The sequence below is a fragment of the Coprinopsis cinerea genome (genome assembly GCF_000182895.1).
Source record: "Coprinopsis cinerea okayama7#130 chromosome 3 map unlocalized cont3.3, whole genome shotgun sequence".
Taxonomy (NCBI): domain Eukaryota; kingdom Fungi; phylum Basidiomycota; class Agaricomycetes; order Agaricales; family Psathyrellaceae; genus Coprinopsis; species Coprinopsis cinerea.
In genome coordinates, this window is record NW_003307542.1 from 3,385,733 (window position 1) to 3,406,540 (window position 20,808).

Below are 20,808 nucleotides of genomic sequence, written 5' to 3' on the forward strand. Positions count from 1 at the left end.
ATGGCAAGAATTGAGAGGGACCCGACAAACGACGTATGTCCGGATTTTGAGCAAGAGGAGTTCGAAGAAATCAGGGAAGCGCTGAAGAGAGTTGGAGGAGAGGGCGGAGGGGAGTTGACTGAAGAGCAAGTCATAGAGAAGCTCAGACAGGCATGGCAAAGCAGGCACGACAGGGCGGTGCAGCAGTGGCAAGAACAAGTCCAGGCAGACGAGGAGGAGGAAAGAAGGCGGGAGGCAGAGGAAGAAGAGGAGAGGAGACTGGAAGAAGAGCGGAGAAGACGAGAGGAAGAGGAGGAGGAGGAGGAAAGGAGAAATGTAGAGGCGGGGGGTAGGAAGACGACGAAGAAACCGATCATATTCGACGCCAACAGAGGGATTGGGGACACCATCACCAATCGTCCAGCGTCCTACGCCCTGAACAAGCTCAAGAACAGAGCCTACGTTCAACTCGACTACTTCACCAAACGAGGGTGCACACTAGTGAAGGACATGGGTCACCCATGGCTCACTCAGGTCTGACCCTCACCCATACCCACCAAAACCCATACCCATGAATGTGGGTGTGGGTTTCCGTGGGTTTATGTGGGTGTGGGTGTGGGTCTGAAACCCATGGGTTTTGGAAGCATGGGTAGAGTGGAATTGTGAGTGATTGGAGTACAAATAGATATTGGACATAAATATTTAACTTAATAGAGTAGATAGCATCAATACAAGAGCAATTGAGGTCAAAATAGTTGCATACAGAAGCATTTTTCCCATTGGCACTTGAGACTCCAGTAACCCGTGGGTCAGGTGGGTTAGGTGTGGGTGCCGCAGAAGTGACCCACACCCACACCCATCTGACCCATACCCACCAACCCACAGGGTCAGCCCAACCCATGTCCTTCACTAGTGCACACTGGCGCGAAGCGATACACAGGCCAACTCGCTTGACACGATGGGCATAACTCAAGTGAACGGCGAACTGGCGTTACAACCGCTTTCCACGCTGAAACCTCTGAAGGGCATTCGAGAGGATAGTGAACTCTCATGGTCAGAAGTTAACCAAGCACGACACGTCATGATCAAGCAGATGATCAAGCTGGGAGAGACAATTTGGCAGGCCGAAGTGGTGGACTCATTCATCGAGATGTATGAGGCCTTGGACGCACACGGAATTAGGGAAGAGGACCACGGGGATGAGGCGGTTGCGGAATATCAAGCTAATGTCAGGAGGGAATGGCATGACACCCTAGAGACGACCGGTGGGGCATGGAATATCGGCCTCATCAACGAGAAGTTACTACACACAATACGGCAGCAAATAGTCACAAGAGAAGCCACAGCGCAGGTGAAAGAGGTGCGTAAACACATTGTGTCACGGCTAGTCTCCAACTCACATCCCTTCCCTCGCCCTTCAAACAAAATGACCTATCGGTACGCGCACTGTTGCCTATGACGCCGAATTGCGGCTCATGCGGTTCGCGGTTTCCTGCGGTTTTTGCGGTTCATGCGGTTCGCGGTTTTCGCGGTTCATGCTTCTTGCGGTTCTTGCGGTTTTGCGGCTCCTGCGGTTTTGCGGTCATTGCGGTTTGCGGCTCCTGCGGTTCTCCTCAACACAGCTACGCGCCATAGCTGCGGCAGCTGCCACCTACCAACACCGAGCCGAGACCTCAGGAAAGCGTCGACGAAGTGGATACGAGTATACGACACGACGTCAGCCGTCCCTGCGCCAGCCAAGAAAGCGAGGCACGATACTGCCACGCCGCCGACACCCATTGGCCCCAGGGGAGGACGGTTTTTTCACCGAAGCGCTACGGAGTTCCACAGCGCCCCCGTATGCGCGGTCTGCCTTGGGCGCCACGAGCACGATTTCGCGTCGTGCGGCAGCAGATTGCTCTGGGATGGAAGGACCAAGTCGTGGGCAAAACGGGGAGGCGACAAGAAACTCACCAAGCCAGACGGGGAGAGTTTGTGTTTCCAGTGGCAAGTCTCGGGATGTGGAAGCAAACAACACCCCTCGAAACACTTCTGCTCAGGCTGCGGGAGTCCTGGACATGGGGCTCAAAGCTGTCCTCGCGCAGAGAAGGAGTAGGCCACTCACGCCGTACAAAGTGGAGAGCTGGAAGAGGAGGATACGGGAGTTCTCATTGGAAACTCGCTATCGTAATGTGGTGGATGGCCTGCGTCACGGCTTTGATCTTGGGGTTCCCATATGGCGCATATAGCGTTGCATAAATAGGCCCAATGAAAAAACATGAAATTGCAAGTTTTGAAGGGCCTGCACATGTTATTTTTTACCCATGTTCTGTCCGTTGACTGCAGGTTTCGACCAATTCCACAGGTTTGGCACGCATTTACACATGTTCTCACCTCCCTCACAAGTTTGGTACGTGTTCGCACATGTTCTCACTTCCCTCACAAGTTTACTCAGCGCGCGCCGCCCACATGTTTAGCTCTTCTCCATGCATGTGTTCCATTGACTTCGAAATAGTCGTTCCATCACACATCACTGATGGCCCCCTTTAGGCAACGGATTTCCTTTAAATCTCTACTTTACTACGTTCGAAAGCATTATCATCGTGTATACTACTCAGAATTCAGCACACACTGTCTAATATACAAACCTTAATTTCGGGACTCTTGATACTCTCATTGAAGCCATGGAACAGGAGCGAGAAGTACCAAATAGGTCAAGAATTAGATAATCCATGTCCTGTACAGCTCAAAACATCGGCCGGACGCGGCTTCTCCTTCTCGGTTTTTTTTTCCCTCTCTAGTCTGGCTGGTTTCCCAACTACCTGGCAGCCGAGAACATCGCCATGCTGTCTGCTTCAAATCTTGGCGACTGCAAGAACCCTTCCTGTCCTGACAAAGGCGCTTGTATCTGGTACTACCCTTCGGATGGGAATGCTTCTGAGGACCGGAACTGCATTCTCGTAGTTTGCGTCTGCGGTTGCCCTGGAAGAATGCATGCCCAAGTGTGTGATTAACCATCGTATTCTTGTCCCCTATACTTACCACATATGTATCTAGCGTGCAGCAAAAGGGCCATCGACCGAAGCAACTCCGGAGCCTCCTCAGGCTACCAACCATCCGGCTCCACCCTCTGGGCCAGAGATCAAGACCGCCCAACCCCAGCCTTCCACGACCTCATCAAAGACCTCGACCTTTCCTGGTTTCACGTCGTTTTCTGGCCTAAACAAAGCGTATCAAGAGCGGCTTCAGCAGCAGACTCCAGTGCCGGGGTTTGATCCAGGAACTGCGGTGAGTCTTCGTTGTATCAGGATGTGTTCACATGTTAATAGTATGTAGGCGCGCAGAGAGGGCTTAGACAACCTCAAAAAGACGACAAAGAAGAGGTCAAACCCCAGTACCAAATCCAACCAGAACCCATCGTCGAAGCGGCGTGCATCCGATAAAGAAAAACAGCATGCCTCCGATGTTTTGGTTCTTGATCTCAGCGTGGTCCTACACCCTCACGCACGAAGCCTGGACATTGTCGGTTCTGTTGCCATGCCTGATGCTATTGGGTACGAGCACCCCTTCCAAAGTTACGCTTGCGGCTTCTGGAGTGTGAGGCTAATGTAGTCCAGATTATCGAACCTTTTCAGGGCAGGGTTTGCAGCCATGAACGTCCGAATCAACTCGTCCATGGATCCTGCGGCCATCTTGAAGGTTCTCAAAGAGCAGCTCCCCCGTGCACTTTCCAACCACCCGGAACTCTCCCTCGATGGCGTCCGAATCCTTATAAAGGCCGGCGGTGGCCAGGGAAAATATACTCGGATGAAAGCCTATCCGGTTGTCGGTGGAGACGCAACCTTCGCCGATATTCAAGGGTAGGTTGGTTCATCGTTACTATTTTCCTCGTTCTCATTGCTGTTTCAGATGTTATGTCGCTGGGGCGTACCGCGGGGCACCTAACTGGAAGAATATTCTTTACCTTATCCCTGCAGTCGGAACCAGGAACTTCGACGTCGATGGCATTGAACCAGAGGAAGACTCCTCTGCCTCTGATGACGCAGGGACTGAGGACGACGAGCGTTGTTCTGTAAGTCTAATCATGCTTCTACGCAAAGTGTTGTTGTTATTTAACCGATCTACAGATGTCTAGCGGTGAACAGGTGGACAAGGATGGACGTAGAATGGAGGGAAGCCATGATGGATCAGCAGTTGGTATGTTGGACCGAGCTCCCCTATCGCCCATGTTCCCTTTCACAGTACTGACAAGGTGGCATCATTCAGTATCATCGTCGATCCCTAAGCTCTTCCGTCTTACCGTGAACATTTGTCGTCCAGACTCGTTCGAACTTTGGGTATGCATTCACCACTGGTTTACTCCGATACCTCAGGCTAACAGCTGCGTGTTTATTCCTATTCTAGTGGCCAAGTATCAACTACGATCTCTTCGACAAGATGCCCTCGGCATATTCTACTGTCAACAAACTGGTGCTGGTAGCGGAGAACGAGCTAGCGCCCGAGCTGGCTGAGAAGCTTTTGCTATCTGCCTATGATGGGCTGCAGAGCAAGCTTTTCCCCATTCTCATGTTTGTCATGGAGCTGAGAGCGCTAATCAAGAACAGCTCCACCAGCTTCCAAACTTCATGCCGGTTTGCTGAAGGCTTCAAGCTCGGGGAATTCGGACTATCGCCGGCCATCGAAATCTTCCATCGACTGTACTCTGTCACACTTTCTGCGGCCCGTAGTGGGTACATCCCAGATACTGTACGCGACCACATTGTCGATGGAATGGAGCCTCTCGCATCTTCCATGCTTGTACTTGTCAGCCACTTCCGCTCCTCGACCAGCAGGTCGAGCTGGGATCCTCCTGGGGTGCGAGACCTCCGCACTGCTTTAAAGCTTTCCCGTGTCTCCTATTTCGAGGTACGCTTTTGTAATGTTTGGTTTTACGTTCTCCCACTCAGTCTCCTATAGGAAGCGAACGAAGAGGACCGTCTAGAAATGTTTCACCTCACACTCGACAGTCCTACCGAAGCATTACGGGCAGCACTGGTCAAGCATTTTGGAAGCGCCAACAGGGCTACTGATATGGTGCTGACCAACGTCAAGACGGGCAAGCACGGAATGGACGAGTTCTTCCAACGGTTCATCGACCCTCTCCTTGACATATACCCTGTCGATGTCTCCAACTCAAAGGATATGTTCACACTTTTCACCGTATTTTGTAAAGAGTTGGCCCACAAGATCACGAACTTCAAGAAGGTAAGTGTACTTGTTTGCGCTGTGAACAGATTTCTAACTGAAATAACTTAAGAGCTATCGCGGAACACGTCAGAGCACCATGACCGACGACGAAGAGGGAGGGCCCGGAGGGGATGGGAAGAGAACTAGGGCTGGCTCGGCTAAGGCTGCGGACAACGAAGGAGACGGTGAGATACCTAGAAGGAAGACCAGGGGAAGCGCCTCGAAGGATCCGGGTACCAAGGGAGACACAAAGTAATGACCTTTCGTTCTCATGTCTTTCCTACTTGTAATGAATACATTCGATCTAGCACCACGCCTCCCAATCCATCTGTTGTAGAAGATACATCAGACAATAGCTCAGGTAACAAGTCAAGTTCTCTTTCCCAGTTTTATAGCTAATGTTGTGCGTTAGAATCTCACCAGCACTCTGCCAATCCTGATCTGGGAGAAGGCTTCTCTAGGAAACGCTCCTCTGGCTCATACCCATCAATGGACCAGAAGTTCGCTAAGGAGAATCCTAGCGCCAAGCGCAGCCGTCCAGAGCCAGAGTACATCTCATCTGACTCCGAGGACAATGTGAAGCGTCCTCGACCACGCCCTCGTCCTCGACCGCGCCCTAGTGCTCGGCCACAACACCCTTCTACAACTCAGCATGCTACACTTTCAGATCCCTTTGAAGTGTTTTGCTCGAAGAGACATAGTGACCCTCGTGCTGTAATGCTGGAGATCCTTCGAAGATGGCCTCATCCGGATTCCGCCCGCCATCAGTCGCTTGCTGATCTCTTCAAGAAAAAGGATACAAAACTCGATCTATTATGGAAACGCTTCGCCTTGGTGGGTAGACTCATATTCTTCTTTTACAATTGTTTGCTGAATCCACTCGCTTAGCTCTACTTCCCAGATAAGAACGTTAGCCAGAGCGTCGAATGGCAGGCTAAATGTGCTAAGCTGGCACAGGTTGTTAATAATACATTTGATTCGAGTAGGAAAAGGCTGTAAATTAGTGTCTATGCAACGGTATATATTTTGGCTCTGTCAAGACGTAGAAAATTTTGGATTACCCAGACATTCCGTTCAGTGGCGAAGGCTGGTGATTTGCTGATTCAGAATATCTGGCTTAATATATACAAACAAGTGATCAGAGACGTGCACTCTCACTTGGTCGTTCACCATCCACGCTAACATTGGACAATGGCCTCATCATTTCCCTCCACTCGCTCAAGTCACCAGTCCACAAGAGACTTTATTTCGACGTTCTTATCCAAGGCCCAAAAGGCGTTTCAAGATGCTCGCTTTGCCTCTTCATCAATTCCTAACCTCGAACGCACTACTGCCGAGCACCATTTGTACAATTTGAACGCCATCAAGAACGCACTGCCCTCCCTTTCGAGCCCATATATCACAGAAGACGACATCCAACAATGCCATTCATTCCTTGATCCCGTTATCAATGAGCTTCAGTTATTCCTCTCCTCATCACCAAAATCACAGCGTCCTACACCTTCCGTTTCCCGCAACGGCATCAGGGGCCGCCCCTCGTACCAATTGGACCTCGGGCGAATGATTGAGCTGCATAATATGGGAAACTCGTGGGAGTCTATTGGCGATGCCTTTGGAGTTGACAGAACGACAATCTGGAGGCACCTGGAACGAGCTGGCCTATCTACCAAACGTCCTGACTACACGGAGATTTCCAACGACGACCTGGACGATGCCATTGCGGTGCTGGTCGTGGCCCATCCACTGACAGGGGCTAGGGTCATGCAAGGCCACCTGCAGGGACTTGGTATCAATGTCCCTCTGCTTCGAGTAGAGAAGAGCTTGAAGCGGGTGGATTATGTTGGAACAGTACTTCGGTGAGCTTGGATTTTTTCTCTCCAATCGGTATAGCTGACAATGTGTGCATGGTCCAAAGGTGGAACGGCATGAACAGGCGCCGGGTGTACCGTGTCCGGGGTAGCAACGCTCTATGGCATCACGACGGAAACGAGAAGTTGAAGCCTTGGGGGTTCTACGTGCATGGATGTGTGGATGGCTATTCCAGGCTATTCATTTACCTTGTGTGCTCGAACAACAAGCGTTCAGCAACAGTGGCCGCTTGCTTCATGGAGGCTGTCTCACGTTACGGTTGGCCAAGTAGGATGAGAGGGGACTTTGGGACAGAGAATAATGAGGTAGAGCGAAGGATGAATGCGAGATGGGGTGCTTTACATCGTGCATATCTTCGTGGAAAGTATGTCGTGTTTCTTGCTTATACTGCTACACCATCAGTGACTTAACGCAGATCGCTGAACAACATACGTATGGAACGGGGTTGGAGGGATGTCAGGAAAGAATCCTTGGAGTTCTTTCGCCAGATATTCATGGAGCTCGAGGAGCTTGGCCTACTTGACCCGAACAACCCCATCCACCTTGTGTGCCTGTATGTGGTATTCCAACCGAGGATCCAGACCTCTCTTGACAGAGCGATTATTTCCTGGAACCGTCACAAAATGAGCACAGCTGGTAACAAGACTCCTTTGGCGATGTATGAACTCAGCAGAACGAAGGCCATCAATGCTGGGTATTGGACTGGGGATCCTGGTGATGCAGTTGAGGAGATTGACGATGAATATGGGGTGGATGGAACTAGTGGTCTTGCACCACCAGACGACGAGTTGGCAAGTGATCCGATAGCACCGAGGTCTGACTCTTTTGGTTCAAAAGAGGAGGAGCGTGAAGCCGGTATATTTGTTACAGAGGATGACCATATTGCAGAAGCTAGGGAGGTTTTGAAGGAGTTGGACTTGGAAGCTGATGACGGAAATTGGGGTATTGACATATATTGCTCTGCTGTACTAATTATATGTAGCTACGTAGAAAGGCTTGGGGAACATGTATAGTATCACATCTGTTACTGATTAAAGTCATATTAGTGTCAACTACAGGCTATCTTATTCATCATATCAAGGCTCTAGTACTACACTGCATGTTCAGTACAAGGTGTATAGCCCTCCTCGTACCTCCCGTGCTGGTGTCTTGGTGAGGCGGGGGAGTGGGGACCACTTTTCCTATGTCACCAAACATCACCAGACCATGATACAAGTGGTCCCAGGTGAGTCCCACCAGCCAATCTTCCTTCATAATTCAAGGTACGGGGAAGACGGGTCCCGTACAGGGTGTCTGGGCCTCCTCGTACCTCCCGTGCTGGGGTTGTGGTGAGGTGGGTGGCTGGGGACCACTTTTCCTATGTCACCAAACATCACCAGACCATGATACAAGTGGTCCCAGGTGAGTCCCACCAGCCAATCTTCCCTTCATAATTCAAGGTACGGGGAAGACGGGTCCCGTACAGGGTGTCTGGGCCTCCTCGTACCTCCCGTGCTGGGGTTGTGGTGAGGTGGGTGGCTGGGGACCACTTTTCCTATGTCACCAAACATCACCAGACCATGATACAAGTGGTCCCAGGTGAGTCCCACCAGCCAATCTTCCTTCATAATTCAAGGTACGGGGAAGACGGGTCCCGTACAGGGTGTCTGGGCCTCCTCGTACCTCCCGTGCTGGGGTTGTGGTGAAGGTGGGTGGCTGGGGACCACTTTTCCTATGTCACCAAACATCACCAGACCATGATACAAGTGGTCCCAGGTGAGTCCCACCAGCCAATCTTCCTTCATAATTCAAGGTACGGGGAAGACGGGTCCCGTACAGGGTGTCTGGGCCTCCTCGTACCTCCCGTGCTGGGGTTGTGGTGAGGTGGGTGGCTGGGGACCACTTTTCCTATGTCACCAAACATCACCAGACCATGATACAAGTGGTCCCAGGTGAGTCCCACCAGCCAATCTTCCTTCATAATTCAAGGTACGGGGAGGACAGGGTCCCTACAGGTAAATGAGAATCAATCAGATCAAACCGTTTTCATAACATATAATACCAATGTATACAGGTTAATTATTTCTAGCTACTCTGGACCTTGTCTTCCTGGGAGAGGTTAGGTTACCAATAACCTGTTCAACACCATGCTCTAACATAGCTCTCGATGTAGGCTCGCGGTTCTCCTTATTGGCCAACAAACGCTTGGGAAAATGTTGGAGCTTATTCTGGCTGGTAGACACAGGTCTTCCAGGCTTTCCAGTTCGGATCTACAGCACTTCAGTAATGTATTCAACACTATGAACATGAAAGAGACATACCTTACGAGGCCTACCCTTCTTTGCCCCCATAAGCCTCTTCACTTCAGGTACCACGACATTAGAGATAGTTTCGCGAAAGGAGGCCGGCCCCAGTGTGGTCTGCTTTCCTTTAGTCTGGTAGTCCTTGATATAGTTGGTCTAGTAAAGCATTAGATGCCTGATGAAATCCATAGCAAAACAAGCACTCACACTTAAAGACCAATACTCTCCATCAGGTGGGCGAGCAGTAATGATGGTCCAGAACTCTGTTGAGCCATTCCGGTACTGACGAACTGGAACAACCTTGAATCCTCTGGGATTGGCCTGCAACTGGGAAGGCTGTGTGGAGAGGTACGGCGTTCCTGATAATGAGATGATAAGTGGGAAGCTCAAGTGTAATGTGAAATGGCACTCACCGATGACATGGTTAGGATCCAGATACCCTTGAGAGACATATAGATTGTATAGGTGTAACGGTACGTTGACCCACTTCTTGTTCATCACCTTGGTCCATGTCTTGAGATAGTTGGTGTTGGAGTTGTAGTTGAATGCAAATGGGTTGTCGCTGTTGGGAGTAGTGACACATTGCCTGATGAACTTATCTGAACGCCATTGCTCCATGTAAGGAGCTATCCCATCGCGCAGACGAGTCCACATGGACGGGTCAGAACAGACATAGTAGGACGACAGCCCTGGATGGATAGCGACGGTATAGAGGAAGTCATTAGCCAAATGACGACCAAACCCTCCAAACGCCATGTTGGAGTTATCACAAATCGCATCCACGATGAGCTGGTCACTGCCCCGGCTTAGTACAGACTCTTGCCACTTAGCAAGTGCTGCCTCCGCCTGCGGTCGCTCCAAGACCCAGTCAGGGCCATCAGGGAATGGAGCCCAAAGGCGTGGCCACATCTGAAAACAGTACAATGAGACCATATTACCAGTCCTACCTAGCAATGGGATACTCACCTCAGATCCAACGGCGAGGTCTTCCGCAGTCCACATGCGACCAAGGCTGGTGACATGGAAGCGAGCAAGGCGAGCGAAATCACAGATAGCGACAGCAAAGTGATCCGTCACAAAGGCTGCCATGATATTGACAGTACGCTGCTTCGGAATGGGCTCCAGATACTTCTGTCCATCCTTGGTCTTCTTCACAGTCTGGTCTGAGCCCTCGACGATGAATCGAGAGGGCAAGACGAAGGACCTGAGCTTCTTTGCCTTCCCCTTGGAGCTGTTGGTTCCAGGGATGCTGTTGGCCGTGATCTCAGCCAGTTCGGCCGGTGTTAGGATAATAACGGAGGACTCGAGGCCAAAGTGGATGGCTAAACCGTGCTGGATTGGAGTGGGTAAGTGAACACACTGGTGGAGGGATGCTAAGGGGAATACTCACATAACCACCTGCGAGGTAGACCGCCTTGCCACGAACAGCGACGTGCAAAGGACCTGGTACGAGAGGCTTCTCAACCAGGTACCTGCAGTCGTCTGAAACGACACCTCGTTTCGCTCGGACGAGGTCATGTGGGTTGGGGGTAAATGATGGGTCTAGGGGCTCAAGGGACTCGTTGTACTCGGAGGTGTCCACCGTGATGCTCCCCCATGCACGATCTCGGGTGCCTATGGCAAAGGTGGACGAGTATATCTGTAGCCGGCCTTCAAATACAATATAAAAGACATACAGTGGTCAAAAGATCTGGTTACTTACCATTTGGGTGTTTCCCTGTCTTCTGTTTCTCCTCCTCTATCGCTCTCTTGATCTTTAGGTAGAAAGCGAACCCTTCCCCAGACTCTGGCATGGGATAGCCGGCGCGTAAATCCTATAAACAGCGACGCGTAGATCCTACAAAAAGCGATGTGTAAATTGCATAACAGAGATTATAACAAAATTAGACAGAGGTCACATACCGTAAAGAACAGCTCGAATCACGCGATTAGAGTGAAGAGGGGGGATAGATTAATCCTATTAAACAGCGACGCGACGCGACGAGTAGATCCTACAAATAGCGATGTGTAAATTGTATAAAAGATATTAACAAAGTTAGACAGAGCAATTTTGAGGCCACGTACCGTGAAGAACAGGTCGAAACACGCGATTAGAGCGAAGAGGGAGGGACAGATGTGCTCACTGCTGGTTGGGAGTGCTGGCAGTGCACCAGAGTGGCTGTGTCGCGTGGGTGCCATCAATTTCCTCAAACCTGTGTCAAATTCCGCGGCGGCCAGCCCAGGAAACATGCGAGAAATTACTTTTAACTTGTGTTTTTCCAAACATGCTTTCACGGTACAAACTTGTGGCCAGTGGTATCTAAGGCATACATGTGTTGTAGAAAAGAAACCTGTGTGCAAGGAATAAACATGGTGTATTAAATACATCGGAATTACATCTTGTTTATGCAACGCTATATGCGCCATATTCCCAACATACCAACGACTTTCTGCCCCCCAAATCACCATTCCACCATCACCTATGCCTCCGCGTTCGACGATATTGTGGCAAGAGAGTTTCAGGCACGGCGATATATTGGCCCGCTATCACGACGACAAACCGAAAGCTTGGTGGGCCCATTCCAGTCATCGCCAATATCCCTCATACCCAAAGCTGGAAAACCAGGCAAGTTTCGAGCCATACACAATTTCTCACACCCGCACAACCCCACACAAGGAGCCACATCAATCAACTCCAGCATCCAAGCCGAGGACTTCCCATGCACCTGGGGAACCTTCTCCACCGTATTCCTCCTCATTGCACGCCTACCCCCGAACTCACAAGCATCGATCCGCGATGTCTCTGAAGCATACCGAACCATCCCGGCTCACCACAGCCAATGGCCTGGTCTTGTGGTGCGTCTCGCTGGAGATGACCGTTTTGCGATCAACACCAGCAATGACTTTGGTCTCGTATCTGGAGGGGGAGGATATGGGATGGTCGCAGATGCGGGTCTGGAAATTGCCAGACACAGTGGCATTGGGCCCGCCTCCAGATGGGTGGACGATCACATTTTCGTTCGCGTGCTACGAGTTCATTTGGAGGAATACAACGCTCAAAGAGCGCAATGGCGAGAGGAGATCAAGGCATACGGGGGACAAGAGAAAGAGAGAGGCAGGATCTGGTACCGGGGAGGATATTTGGAAGATGGGAGGCCGGAAGAATTTGACGAGGATTGCAATGCGGTACTGCGGGACTTGGCAAAGGAGAAACGTAATGCAATGCTCGAAGACGAGCGGTATTGCTACGGAGATGAGGACATCGAAGAGCTATCACTGGAGCTGGGAATCCTTTGGGAGCCTTCCAAATGGATTCAGTTCGGTTATGTGGTCCCTTATCTCGGTTTTAGCTGGGATCTACGCATGTACACAGTGGCTCTGTTGGAGGAGAAACGCCTTAAATATCTGCAGGCCATCAAAGAGTGGAAGACATCGGAAACACACACGCTCGAAGACGTACGAAAGCTTTACGGAAAGCTGCTCCACACAACTCTTGTTGTTCGTAAAGGACGAGCGTATCTCACGTCACTGGAGGCCATGCTGGCCACTTTCCACAACAGTCCTTTCGCTCCACACCATCCACCAAAACACACCAGCGCCGATCTCAAATGGTGGGAGAGCACCCTCCGCAACACGTCACTTACGTGATCGGTCAAGCTACCACCCCCAATACACGATCTCAAGGCCTTCTCGGACGCCAGCTCCGGGGTCGGGATCGGCATCACAGTGGGCAATGGGTGGAGAGCATGGAGACTACGGAAGGGCTGGGATACGGACGGACGGGACATTGGTTGGGCCGAAGCCATTGGATTTGAGCTACTCGTCCTCGCGATCGTACAGCAAATTGGCGAGGCAGGTCGGGGAAGACATGTATGGGTCTACGGAGACAATAAGGGCGTTGTCGAGGGTTGGTGGAAGGGCCGGAGTCGTAGCTGGAGAGTCAACGAGGTCTTCCGCAGAATCCACGACATCTGCGAAGAAAGCGGAATCACGGTACACACCAAATACGTACCAAGTGCCGATAACCCAGCAGACGACCCATCAAGGGGCAAGTACCCGCCATCGTCCCTCCTCCTACCAACCATGGCGGTCCCCGGACCAACCACACCGTTCATCGCAGACTTCGACAACCCCGAGTTCATCAACCAACCGCACAAGGAGCCGTTACGAAAGCCAGCTAGGGAGGCCAATCGAGATGAACGCCAGACCGCCGCCTACGAACAAAGACGCGACGAACTGCGCGCCCTCGGAGACAGCCTACAGTAACAAAGGCAGAGGCACAGCAATACGTGCAGGAGGTAGGGAGATCAGCAGTTTACCGGAACGTCGACATGCTGTTAAGCCCAAAATCATGCCATATCCCACCCTCCTCACGCCAACCCCGTCCACCCTGAGGCCACACTGCCTTGCTAGGGAACGCCTCGTAAAGTGGAAGCCCATGCTAGCAACTGAAGCAAGCGAAGAGGGAATCTCGGAGAAGGACCTGGAGAGGGTTGGCCAAGTGTTGGGTTTGAGCTGGGAAGAGAGCACAAAGACCACGTACGGTAGTGGTCTGCTGGCGTTCCACGTCTTTTGTGACAAGAGGAAGGTCCCAGAAGAAAAACGAGCACCGGTGTCCAACAACGTGCTGGCGGCGTTCATCGCTACCATGGCAGGAGCATACTCGGGCAAAACCTTGCGGAACTACGTCCACGGCATTCGGGCGTGGCACCTCCTGCACAGGGTGGAATGGTTAATGAGGGAGGACGAGGTAGAGAGGTTGCTGAAGGCGGCGGATAAATTGACTCCAACGTTGTCGAAGAAACAGCCGAGAGAACCAGTAACGCCAGCATACATGGTGGCAGTGCGGAATCACATGGATCTCAACGACTCGCTCGACGCGGCGGCTTACGCCTGCCTGACGACATGCTTCTATGCCACGGCGCGCCTCGGGGAATTCACGGTCGAGAGGATCACGGACAAGATAGATCCCTCACGGCATGTAACACCAAAGCACCTATCCGAGACAACGGATCGCAACGGCAACACCGTCATCACCCTTCGAATACCAAGAACCAAAGTGTCTGACGACGGGGAAGACGTCTACTGGGCCAAGCAGAACGGCGAAACGGACCCAATGGCGGCGCTGGAGAATCATCGAAGAGTGAATCAACCGGCAGACGACGAGCACCTGTTCACCTATCGTGATACGAGAGGAAAGCGACGGCCCTTATCCAGCAAGGGTTTTCAGCAGCGAATAGCCGCAGCTGCACGTGCAGCAGGCTTAGAGCCCATACCAGGCCACGGTCTCCGAATTGGGTCGACGCTGGAGTATTTATTGCGAGGGATGCCTTTCGAGACGATGAAAGCGAAAGGGAGATGGGCCGGAGACTCCTTCCAGCGATATCTCCGAAAGCACGCACAAGTGGTAGCACCATACATTCAGGCTGTTCCCGAGGTTCACGAAGACTTCGTGGGGATCATAGCAGATTCTGGCAACGTGCCGCAAGCAGGTATGAGCAGTTGCCAGTCAGTCTTTCCTAATGTTTGGGAGCCGAGACTCACTCGTCGCGTCAAGACTAATTAGCGGGTGTCGGCGCTCATCACGGACTCCCAAACACGGATATCTGAACAAGTTGGGAGGGGCGCACTTCGTGCGCCGCTCACCCACCAATCGCCATCTATCTATCTATCTGTTTTATAATCGAGTATATTCTCGTTACGAGTAACCTAGTACTGACTAATGCCATGTGCCTTTTAAGCTGTGGAACCTACCGCGAGAGTCAAAGAACCACTAACACGCGAGGCGAGCCAAAATTTCCGAAGATCTCCAGCGACGGACATGCTTCTGCCGTATCACGTGCCAAAGCTATGAACTGCTCCTTCTCTTTCTTGTCCAGTGCGTCAAGCGCTTTAGGAATATACTGGACGAACAGTCGCTTGAGTCGTTGGAAAGAGGCGATGTCGCTGATGATTCGTGGCTGCGATAGTTTGGGAACGTCTGGTGTAAGCTCGAGGTTAGATGATAGCATCTACAAGAGCTTACATGGTTCTTGGGCCTCATCTCCAGTCCGCTCAAAGCCAGTTCCTCGACATTGGGCGCACCACGGGAGATGGAATGTAGGTATCCGTTCCACATAGGCTTACGCCATCTACATCTGCCTGTTTTGTCCGCCTCCTTGAACACCCCGTTGGTTGCTTCGTACCAATGGGCACCCTCGATTTCGCTGAACTCTACGTTATAGAAGTTGGTGGTTTGCTCGATGAGCAAGCTTCGCAGGTTGGGAAGTCCTGAAGGGATCACTGAGCGGAGGAGGTAGGGTACTTGTGCATTGTTGCTTCCGATGACTTCGAGCTTGGACAGACGTTCGAGAATCGGAGCTAGGTTTCGTATTTCTTGGAATCGGGCCTGAAACTGGGTGAGTATGGAGTTCGGACGTTACCCAAGTAGCGTCACGCTTACCTTCAAGTTCCTCAATCTTGGAAGAAACGCCGAAGTGTCCATGGCAGAACAATCGATGAACCACCACAGGGTGCCGACCAGAGGGTCAATTTCAATCTGTTCCAACGTGGGGTGCCTGTCCCAGAATTCCATAGCTTTCGCGGAATCTTCTAATTCCCACCATACCAGCTTCAATGAGTCGAGTACGGGGAAACTGAGGTCTAGGTATTCGTCGATAAAGAGTCGCTCTTCTCCGTCTTGGCTATCGGCATAAAGACACAGACTTCGCAGATGAGGGGCCATATTAGCCACACATTCTTGCAGCTTTTTGTTTCCCAGTCGATCAAGACTTCCCGAACGAAATTGGAGAGAGAGATGGGTGAGATTCTAACGTTGGAAGTTGATCTGGGTCAGCCTGACTCAATCAGGGGACTTAGAGACGTGTGTGGCATACCTGGATATCGAAGAGCCCAGAGTTAGTGAGATGATTGTCCTCGGTATTTCCAATCTCTGAGAGAGTAAGCGATCGAAGGTGGGGACAGAACTGTTCGAGGTCCGTCCAACACGACTTCCTGAATTCTGCATATCCCTCCAAAGGGCGCTGCCATTCCCGTTTTTCCGGATCGTCGTGAATGTACCACGATGTTCCGTAAAGATGAACTTCGAGAGTTTGAAGACGAGGGAGACCGCCGGATAGAATGAGTTTTTCCAGTGCCGTCAAGACGTCAATGGCGTTAGGGTCGTCCAGTGTCTTCTGCGACAACGTCGATGCAATGTGAAGCCCGCGGACGCAATTCCCCTTGCCCTCCCTCTGCGCCAACTCTTTGAGAACAGCCAATGCGCTTCTCTCGTTCCTTACGACAACGTGTGAGTACAGTAGCGGGATTGATATATCACGGAATTGATGACTGGTCATCGCAAGGGCCAGGAGACAGGAGGAGGATGAATAGAGCGGAAGGTGCGCTGAGATGTTTGAGAATAGTTCGACTGGAATGTCGGAAAGCCTCATTATGTCTTGGTTCGGAGGACAAATGTCTTTGGAAGACGGGGCTGGGAGAGGGCGGTAGTGATAGGTTTGAATGCTGTGAATCTATCACAGCGCCCTTCTAGATCTGTGGGTACCAGTGTGTGACTCGGACGACTCCACCGCTGGAGCTCTTGAGTGTGTTGTGTGTAAACCAGCACCTGGATCCGTCGATGAAAGAACATAAGTGATAATATTACACAAAGCAAAAAGAAATGAAGGGTAAGGAATAAGAACGTAATGGGACTAGTACGCCGACAGTCCACCGCTGGTTAGAGGGAAGGCGCAATTCTCCTGTCCTACCACGAGTCCATTACCCAGACCGAGCCTCACTTCTTTGACTTCATTGTCCCCCGCTCGAGAAATCCGCGCTACCAGGTAGTTGGAGTCTTGGTCGAGGGATCTATTGATATTCCCAAACGTCTCCAGGAGAGGGCATGCCTCTGCTGTGTCCCTTGCCAACGATGCAAATCGGTCCTTAGTATCTTCATCAAGATCGCGGGGTAAGTATTGGACGAATATTTTCTTGAGGCGTTTAAAGTTGGAAAGGTCCCCTAAAATGCGGTGCTGCGATAGTCGGTTAGGTTCCTAATCTCCCAGATTGAAGAAGCCGACCGATAGACCCACATGGTTCTTCATATCCATGTCACGCCCTTCCAGCGCGAGCTCTTCGATATTCGGTGCACCACGAGCAATTGAGTGGAGATACCCGTCAACCATCGGTTTCAAGAACCCCTGCTTGAGGCGTTTGGGTTTCTCCGCTTCTTTGAACTCGCCGTTAGGCGTTTCGTACCAGTATACAGCCTCATGTTCGCTGAACCTCCCACCATAATTCGACGCTTGTTCAATCAGCAAACTTTTGAGATTAGGGAGGCCGGATGGTAGGATTTCCCGCAGAAGGTAAGGCACTTGGGCGTTGAGGCTAGACGATACTTCGAGGGAAATGAGGCGATGGAGGATTGGCGCTAGGTTTCGGACGTTTATGAACGAGGCCTGTTACGAACGTAGTTTATATTGTGCTCTGTGGAGGTATCCCATTTAAGATATCTAGACACGCACCTTCAATCTCCTGAGCGCCGGGAGGAAACCGGAAACATCCATGGATGAGCAGTCGGAGAACCATGCATCGCCTGGGTAGGCGCCAATACAGACATCTCGCAGTGTTGAGTGTCTCTCCCAGAATCGCATGGCCTTGGTGAGATCACCCAGTATCCAGTGGCCCACCGTGAATGACTCGAGATAGGGAAAGTTCATGTCCAAGAAAGGGTCGAAACACATCTCTTCATACGAGTTCGGATCGAGGTACAGGCTTCGCAACCCGCCAGACAGTCTTTCAACGCACTGGCGTAGATGAGAAACCTCTTCTTCGTCCAAGGAACCGTGACGGAAACTAAGCGTGAGGTGGGTAATGTTCTGTGATCCGCCGCGGCCATTCCGCGACTCGTAAATCAGTACATTTTGTTTCGTCGAACTCGCATTGAAACGGACGCACCCGAATATTAAACAGACCGGTTTGGTGAAGACTTACGTCTTCAGAAGCTTCCACAGGCTTCAGGCTAAGGTTCCTCAAATTTGGGCAGAACCCCTTCAAAGACTCCCAAAAAGGCGCCTCAAACTCTCCAAAGCCTTCGTACCAAATAATCTCGCCCAATTCTTCATCGAGTCGCTTATACCACTCCCCTCCTTGGAGGTGTAGTTCCAATGTATGAAGATCAGAGAGATAGCCTGTGCGTATGAGTCTTTCCACGGCTCTGACCACGTCCAGTTCGGTGGAGCTCAACCGCACCTCGTTGGACAGCTCGGATGTGATATGAAGTCCACGAACGAAACGGGTTTTCTCTGGGCTGGTCGTCAGCGCCTTGAGGACGCTAAGAGCGTGCGTTTCGTTCTTTAGGATGACATGCGAGTATAAGAGGGGTAGGCATAGTTCGTGGAACGTGCTGTTTGTCGATGCGAGAGCTAGGAGAGTAGAGGGGGCCTCGCAGAGTGGGAGGTGCAGCGCGACGTTGGGAAATAGTTCTGGGGGGAGGTCGACGATGCTCATCTTCTGGGTCGTTGGTGGGTAGTTTGTGATCCTGGATGAGTGTGAGACAAGACTCGTGGGCGTCGTGGTGGATACGATCAGCTTTTTCATATCTTTCATATCGGAAACCTCCCGCCCAGAGTGTGTTGTATGCAGCTGAGGGCACCTCACGGCCTAGTTGGACTGATCATCAGATGGCCGTACATATCGGTGACATGAGAACCCCGGGATCTCTGCGCTTTGGTCCCAACCTGGTGCCCACAAGCTTGTGACATTGGGTTACCCGGATTTACCTGGCCTCTAGCCCATTTGGGATAATTGCAATGTACATCCAGTCTTATTTGAACGCGCACGGAGGCCGTCGAATTACAAAATTTATAGAAGTCTTACCGGTTCCACGGGATGAATAGGATAAGTGGTATGTTCGAGTCTTTACCGTCTTTACCCCCACATGTCAATCCAGATCTCTAGTATGCATGTCCAGTCCGTAAGGTGAAGTAATTGGGAGGCGCCGCCTGCTGTAACTCAAACTTCCGATCATGCTAACGGCTCTTCTCATAGGAATATCACTTTGGAGAACAACGGCGGCCTTTACTCTGTTGGGACGTCCACGAGTTTGTCAGGACAGTGGACACGATCATAGCGATACTCTGTATACGCGCCACCGCGGAACAACAAGACACTGCCAGTATAAAGCTGATAGGTTGCCGTTTATTCGATTATCCCAACACAAGTCACGACTCCTCCTCGCCTTCTTCACAATGAAGATTCCACTTCACTTTTTAATTATTTTGCTATGCACCGCTCTTCCGGTGATCGCTTGCTGGGATCCAGAAGAGGGGACCATTGCACGTAGGAACTACCTGCGTGATGCTTACACGGAACTTCTGGAGGCACGCCTGGTACGTTGCTAAAGTTCGGTACATCCATACTTAGGCTTTGCTGGTAACACTCGCTACAATCCCAGATCACGATCTCCGATGAGCTTGAAGGGCTCTATAGTAGAACTGTCTGTCTTATTCTCTTACCTGTCTTTTGCCTTTTCCTGACATTCCCATCGATACAGGGACGATTAGCCAGGCTCAACAATAGCGATAGGAAAGAGGCGAAGAAGTTCATAGATAAAGCTCAGAAAGACGGCAAGATTGGCCTAGCCGCCACCCGAGGCTCCTCCGCCAAAACCATTTACACAGACAAGAAATTCCACCTTGACCGACAATTAGGACAGGGGGCAGACGGGACTTTCAAGGTCGCTGTGCAACTCACCACTAACGGACAGAAAGGGCGCCCTAAGGGCTCAACGACTGTGGCTCAGGTGCAGATGAAGGACTTCCCACAAGGCAAGCAGCCACCGCCCGAGCGAGTGAGTTTCCTCCTTTATGGTCTAGATCTAATTTGTCTGGGAAGATAATATTGCAAGTGCTAATCCCTCAACATTCCTTAGGTCGCCAAGGCTCTGAAGCAGTCCCTCAAAACTGGCCGGGAAAAAACTGTCCCATTTGAAACAGCGAAGCAGATAGCGCACAGGGAGAGACTCGAGGCTCAAAAGAAGAGAAACAAAGTGAAGAAGAACGGAAAGCAATACAAGTTCAGACGCTAATCCATCCTTCGATCGGAATACATGCCGCGCTCGAACAGGCTCGAATCGTTGTTACAGACCGGATGACCGATTGCTCTATGAGCGATAAATCGAAGCCTCTCTTCCTGATTTCGAAAGTCTTAATTCTCGGCTGGAAGACTCTATCGTTGTTATAGTTTTGATGCTATGGACACCTAGTCACATAATATTCCATAATTTCCAACCACAGTGACTGTTGGTGTTTTCCAATCGCACACAGCATGCCCATTGGCGTCCACAGTGTCCAGGTGGCCCGGCGCGCGTCCCATAAGCGCCCAGTGCCTAAACTGATAGTGCCCGAAGTAAGGTCCGATTCAATCCAGTGCATTGGAAAGGATGGTGGCATCCTCTCTAAATCCGTCGACGAAGCGGATAGCAGTGATGAAACCACGGAAGGTGTGAAAATAA

The 20,808-nt window shown here is 51.2% G+C and overlaps 8 protein-coding genes across 8 annotated transcripts; 6 read left to right on the top strand and 2 right to left on the bottom strand.

Annotated features, from left to right (window-relative positions):
• Positions 1-519, top strand: CC1G_14290 (hypothetical protein; the record flags this gene model as incomplete). The annotated part of the gene is made up of 1 exon (XM_002911714.1): positions 1-519. The coding sequence occupies one exon, from the start codon at positions 1-3 to the stop codon at positions 517-519; it is 519 nt and encodes a 172-aa protein (XP_002911760.1).
• Positions 520-937: 418 nt separating this feature from the next.
• On the top strand, positions 938-2,207 carry CC1G_14291 (hypothetical protein; the record flags this gene model as incomplete). The annotated part of the gene is made up of 2 exons (XM_002911715.1): positions 938-1,339; positions 1,602-2,207. 2 exons carry the CDS (start codon positions 938-940, stop codon positions 2,205-2,207), a joined length of 1,008 nt encoding a protein of 335 aa, XP_002911761.1.
• Positions 2,208-2,801: 594 nt separating this feature from the next.
• Positions 2,802-5,440, top strand: CC1G_14292 (hypothetical protein; the record flags this gene model as incomplete). Its single annotated transcript, XM_002911716.1, has 9 exons — positions 2,802-2,960; positions 3,016-3,246; positions 3,295-3,512; positions 3,594-3,818; positions 3,868-4,030; positions 4,086-4,151; positions 4,363-4,863; positions 4,915-5,202; positions 5,255-5,440. The coding sequence occupies 9 exons, from the start codon at positions 2,802-2,804 to the stop codon at positions 5,438-5,440; spliced, it is 2,037 nt and encodes a 678-aa protein (XP_002911762.1).
• A 935-nt stretch (positions 5,441-6,375) lies between these two features.
• CC1G_14293 (hypothetical protein) lies at positions 6,376-8,043 on the top strand (the record flags this gene model as incomplete). The annotated part of the gene is made up of 4 exons (XM_002911717.1): positions 6,376-7,040; positions 7,100-7,417; positions 7,469-7,995; positions 8,036-8,043. 4 exons carry the CDS (start codon positions 6,376-6,378, stop codon positions 8,041-8,043), a joined length of 1,518 nt encoding a protein of 505 aa, XP_002911763.1.
• Positions 8,044-9,107: 1,064 nt separating this feature from the next.
• CC1G_11798 (hypothetical protein) lies at positions 9,108-11,564 on the bottom strand (the record flags this gene model as incomplete). Its single annotated transcript, XM_001830909.2, has 8 exons — positions 9,108-9,302; positions 9,354-9,491; positions 9,543-9,694; positions 9,749-10,244; positions 10,302-10,667; positions 10,726-10,985; positions 11,038-11,149; positions 11,400-11,564. 8 exons carry the CDS (start codon positions 11,562-11,564, stop codon positions 9,108-9,110), a joined length of 1,884 nt encoding a protein of 627 aa, XP_001830961.2.
• Positions 11,565-13,665: 2,101 nt separating this feature from the next.
• Positions 13,666-14,880, top strand: CC1G_11800 (hypothetical protein; the record flags this gene model as incomplete). Its single annotated transcript, XM_001830911.1, has 1 exon — positions 13,666-14,880. One exon carries the CDS (start codon positions 13,666-13,668, stop codon positions 14,878-14,880), a length of 1,215 nt encoding a protein of 404 aa, XP_001830963.1.
• A 196-nt stretch (positions 14,881-15,076) lies between these two features.
• CC1G_11801 (hypothetical protein) lies at positions 15,077-18,803 on the bottom strand (the record flags this gene model as incomplete). Its single annotated transcript, XM_001830912.2, has 8 exons — positions 15,077-15,274; positions 15,340-15,702; positions 15,757-16,122; positions 16,190-16,589; positions 17,013-17,326; positions 17,387-17,752; positions 17,819-18,100; positions 18,288-18,803. The coding sequence occupies 8 exons, from the start codon at positions 18,801-18,803 to the stop codon at positions 15,077-15,079; spliced, it is 2,805 nt and encodes a 934-aa protein (XP_001830964.2).
• Positions 18,804-19,543: 740 nt separating this feature from the next.
• Positions 19,544-20,382, top strand: CC1G_11802 (hypothetical protein; the record flags this gene model as incomplete). The annotated part of the gene is made up of 4 exons (XM_001830913.1): positions 19,544-19,684; positions 19,750-19,791; positions 19,849-20,145; positions 20,227-20,382. The coding sequence occupies 4 exons, from the start codon at positions 19,544-19,546 to the stop codon at positions 20,380-20,382; spliced, it is 636 nt and encodes a 211-aa protein (XP_001830965.1).
• Between the last annotated feature and the right edge of the window lie 426 nt (positions 20,383-20,808).